Source organism: Mesitornis unicolor, unplaced genomic scaffold (assembly GCF_000695765.1).
Source record: "Mesitornis unicolor isolate BGI_N332 unplaced genomic scaffold, ASM69576v1 scaffold32663, whole genome shotgun sequence".
Classification (NCBI taxonomy): Eukaryota; Metazoa; Chordata; class Aves; order Mesitornithiformes; family Mesitornithidae; genus Mesitornis; species Mesitornis unicolor.
This window is the reverse complement of record NW_010173213.1, coordinates 22,103-25,959: the sequence shown is the minus strand read 5'-3', so window position 1 is coordinate 25,959 and position 3,857 is coordinate 22,103. Positions and strand designations below refer to the sequence as shown.

The window sequence follows — 3,857 nt, the reverse complement described above, 5'->3', positions numbered from 1 at the left end:
GGCGTTTTCCCTCCTTCCTCCCGTTTTTGGCCTCTCCAGCCGCTGGCTCTGCCACCTCTGGGCCCCCATCTCAGTGCTGATGCTGCCTTAGTGGCCGTTCCTCTTTTGTTATTCATTTATACAGCTCCAGGAAGAGCTTTATGCTCTCTCCATAAAGGGCCTCTCTCAAGGACTCTTTGCCTTCATAGCATGGAGAGGTCTCTTGGAGCATCGCTGCTGGCGGCTGAGCTCGGGAACGGAGCCGCAGCGTTCCTTGAGTTCTTGAGAGAAAACCCCATCCCCTCTGTGATGTGTCCATCCTCTCTGCCTGGGATAACACCAGGGGACCCCAGGCTGCAAGCCCCTGGGGATCAGGGGAGAGCTGCGGGATGCTCCTGCCTTTTAATGCCAAAACCTCTTCGTTCTACACACGTGGGGCTGAGCAGCTCCTCTGTGTCCTGCCAAACCTCCCCGCTGGGTGCTGCTCCCCTTTCCATGGCTGGAGATGCTTTTCCCTACCTATTGACAGCACGGAGCCAGCGCTCCCGCCCCGGGCCGGCAGCCTGCGGAGGAAGCAGCTGTTTTCCACTGCTGAGTCCTATTTGTAAACCCCGCTGAATGGGAGCGTTTTTCTGGGCCGGGCAGCTGGGTTTGAGTGAAGAACCACCTGGGCGCCCTTCCTCCCCGGCCCCGGCGCTGCCGCCGCCGGTTTTCCCTGCGCCGTGACCCGAGAGAATGCCCCACTCCGTGCCGAGCCCCTGTGAGCTCCCCGCACGGTCAACTCCTGCTCATCCAGGGGATTTTTTGGGTCAAACCATGCTAATTCCTGGGCTCGGCACCTCCAAACCCCTCTGTTTCTGCTCACCCGTGCCGTGGGGCGCACACGTTTATTAGCAGGCCCCCTAACGCCGGTATTTTTCTTTCCCCCGTCCTTGTTTTTTGCAGCTCCAGTTGCTGTGGTATCCAGGGAGCCCTCCTCCTTCTGCGGGAGATGCACGCTGGTCGTTGCTAAGGTCGCCTCCGCGTTAACATGCACATCCTGTTTACACCTTTATCTGGAGAAGTTGGGCTCGGATAGAGGCACCCGCTTCACCCGGGCGGCCCCCAGGGAAGGGACCGTGCCGAGCATCCCCCCCGCCGGACACTCGAGGGACGCCGCCGCAGGAGCCAGTGTCACCGCGCCGGCACGATGACGAACAACGTGGCCGACCACCACCCCGGGAACTCGGTTGCTGAAGGCAACCATGAGGGGGACTTTGGTTGCTCCATGGTGGAGCTCAGGAACCTGATGGAGCTGAGGAGCGCCGAGGCGGTCGCCCGGCTCAATGACTCCTATGGTGGCGTGCAGAACGTCTGCAAGAGGTTGAAGACGTCGCCGGTTGAAGGTAAGCGGCCGCCTTGGGGTCTGCGAGGTGGGACCACCTGCCCGGCTCTGGTGGCTCAAATACCTCGCATGGCCCCATTGCATCCATCGCGAGCCTTGTGGGAGATGGCTCCCTGCATATGAATAAAATGATGATTTAAAGTAGAGAAGGAGGAAGACAAAGAGGAGAAGCATCTTCCCTGGGGTTCCCTCAAGGCATAGCCCGCAGGGCATCCTCCTGGAGCCACTGGGAGGATGGAGCGGAGGTGGGATGCACGCTCCATGGATGGAGAGGAGCTGATGGGGATAAGAGGGGTGTGAGGGGTTCCTGCCCCGCAGGTTGGTGCCAGCCTTTCCCCTGTTTAATGATTTACCGGGCTGCGTGGGTGGAGGAGGGTGTAAAGGTTGGAGCGTGGCCGGGCTGCGCAGGGCTCATTTGGGGGTGTTTGTGTCTCAGCCGAGGGACGGGCAACGCGTCCCCAAAGCAGGGATTGCTGCTGGGGAAGGGGAGATGGCCGTGGGCTTCCTCCTGCTCTGTTGAGCGGCTGTGGGAGTGTGAAACCTGCTCGGGTGCTTGTGGGCATCACAGGCTCCAGCAGTGGCAACGATGCTCACCTTTGGGTGCCAGGTCACTTTTGGGATGCTTTGGTGGAGAGATGTCACTGCTCATCCCCATCGTCCTTTCGAGGATCCTCGTATCAAGGGGAAGGCACTGGAGCTCCTGTGGATGCCCTTTGCATGGCGATGCACCCCTTCCTTGGCATTAAAATGGGTACAGTGGGGAGAGACCCCCTGTTTACAGCCCCAAGGGTTTACCTGGGTTGGGAACAGCACCGTCAGGATGCGGCCGTGTGGGATGGGGGCTGTGTGGGATGGGGGCCGTGGCTGCGCAAACTTGTGGGTTATTCTTAGTGCCGTAAGCTGGGGATTAGCGCTTAGTTTCCCAGCTGTGAGCGGGACCGGGAAGGGGAGACAATCTCGGGATGTCATTAGAGCGGGGGGGGGAGTCCCGGTGGAAATACCAAGTCCAGGTCGCAAAACAATGCGCTTGGCCCTGCCAAAGTGGGGCTGGGAGGGGAAGGGGGGAGCAAACCCACAAGGCTGTGCCGTGGCCACCCAGCTCTTGCTGTGGGTGAGGCCAAGGGGCTGCCCTTCCATCCCGGGTGCTGCTCCAGGCACGGGTCAGCATCGCTGTATCCCATTTCCTCAGCGCATCCCTGCCTCACTCCCTTGGGAGCTGAGCTTTGCCTGTCCCTAACCCCATCCTGTTGAGCCCAGAGAGCAATGAAAGGTTATTTCCTACAAGATGGGGGTTTTAGAAGAGCAAAAGCCCAAGGCAGCCTGTGGCACCTCTGACTGCTCCCATCAGAGCGGGGTGTTTGGCTCCTGCTGTGCTAGGGCTGCCTCACCTCTACCCGAATTGGTGCCACGATGAGTGAAACCCCAGCAGCTCGGGAAGCTGCAAGCCAGGAGCGCATCCCATGGCTCAACCCATCCGTGCCAAAGGCTGGGAAATGGGGATGGGGTCCCCAGGAGGCTGCTCACCCCAGGAAAAGCAGGGCAGTGCAGGTGGGATGTCCCAGCTGGGGTTTAGTGGTAAATGCTGGTCACATCTTGGCATGTGTGGTACAGGGCTTTTTCCCTCTGGGAAGTCCTTTGTGGGGAGCTGAAGCTGCCCTAGACTTGATCCCAAGGCCTGCAAACCCCTCCCGAGCTGGCACTGCCAGGCCAAAGCCCAGGAGCTTCACTGAGCACAAACTGGGGCACCGCTGCGGGCACTGGGAGCCCATCCCAGCTCCACCTTGCATAAGGTAATCCCTTACAGATGGCTGCGTCCGGACCTGCTGCTCTGGTTCTTGCCCTAAAAGGGGTCAGTGGATCCCCAACCCCTTAGAGCTCCCCTCCTAAAGGAGCTTGGTGATGGGGCGCCGTGTCCCCACCTCTTCCATCGGCGCCGTCCCCGGGATGGGTCGGGCAGGGTGGGAAGGGGAGCGGGCGGTGGTGGAGCTCTGGTGAGTCACCGACTCCAGCGTCTCCCTTCCCGGGCTCCCCTGGGTGCTGAGTGTCAGCAAACCCCGCCCTGACTCACCGCTGGCGGCGGCGCCTCCGGGCGCTGGGAGCCGGCTTCGGGGGCTCCTTGCCGGAAGGCTTTGCCGCCCAAAAAAGCGGCTTTCCCACCCAAAAAAGCAGCTTTCCTACCCCAAAAAAAGCAGCTACAGTGTCTCCTCGCTGATCAGGGACTGGTGACTGCATGGGGGTTTTGTTCTCCTGCTGTCACTCGTGGTTTCCATCCAAAATTTCTAGCCCACTCCCCTACTCATCGGTGTGTCCTCCCCCATGCCCTGCAGTGGCCGTGGGCAGGAGGGGTTTGCTGGTGCGTGCCTGGGGTACCTGCCCACGGCTCCCGCGCTTTGCAACCCTCCCGGTGTCAGCACGGATGAACTGGAAGCTCCCTCCTTCCCCAGTTCACCCAGTTGGGTAGGGGGCAGCTCCAGGGATGCCCCACGTGCAGCCT

The 3,857-nt window shown here is 60.8% G+C and overlaps 1 protein-coding gene across 1 annotated transcript in view; it reads left to right on the top strand.

Annotated features, from left to right (window-relative positions):
- The first annotated feature begins 1,168 nt into the window (after positions 1 to 1,168).
- Positions 1,169 to 3,857, top strand: part of LOC104537696 (plasma membrane calcium-transporting ATPase 1-like) — a 22,555-nt gene continuing 19,866 nt past the window's right edge. Inside the window, 1 exon segment of the mRNA XM_010180645.1 lies at positions 1,169 to 1,364. Coding sequence (XP_010178947.1) covers positions 1,169 to 1,364 — 196 coding nt within the window.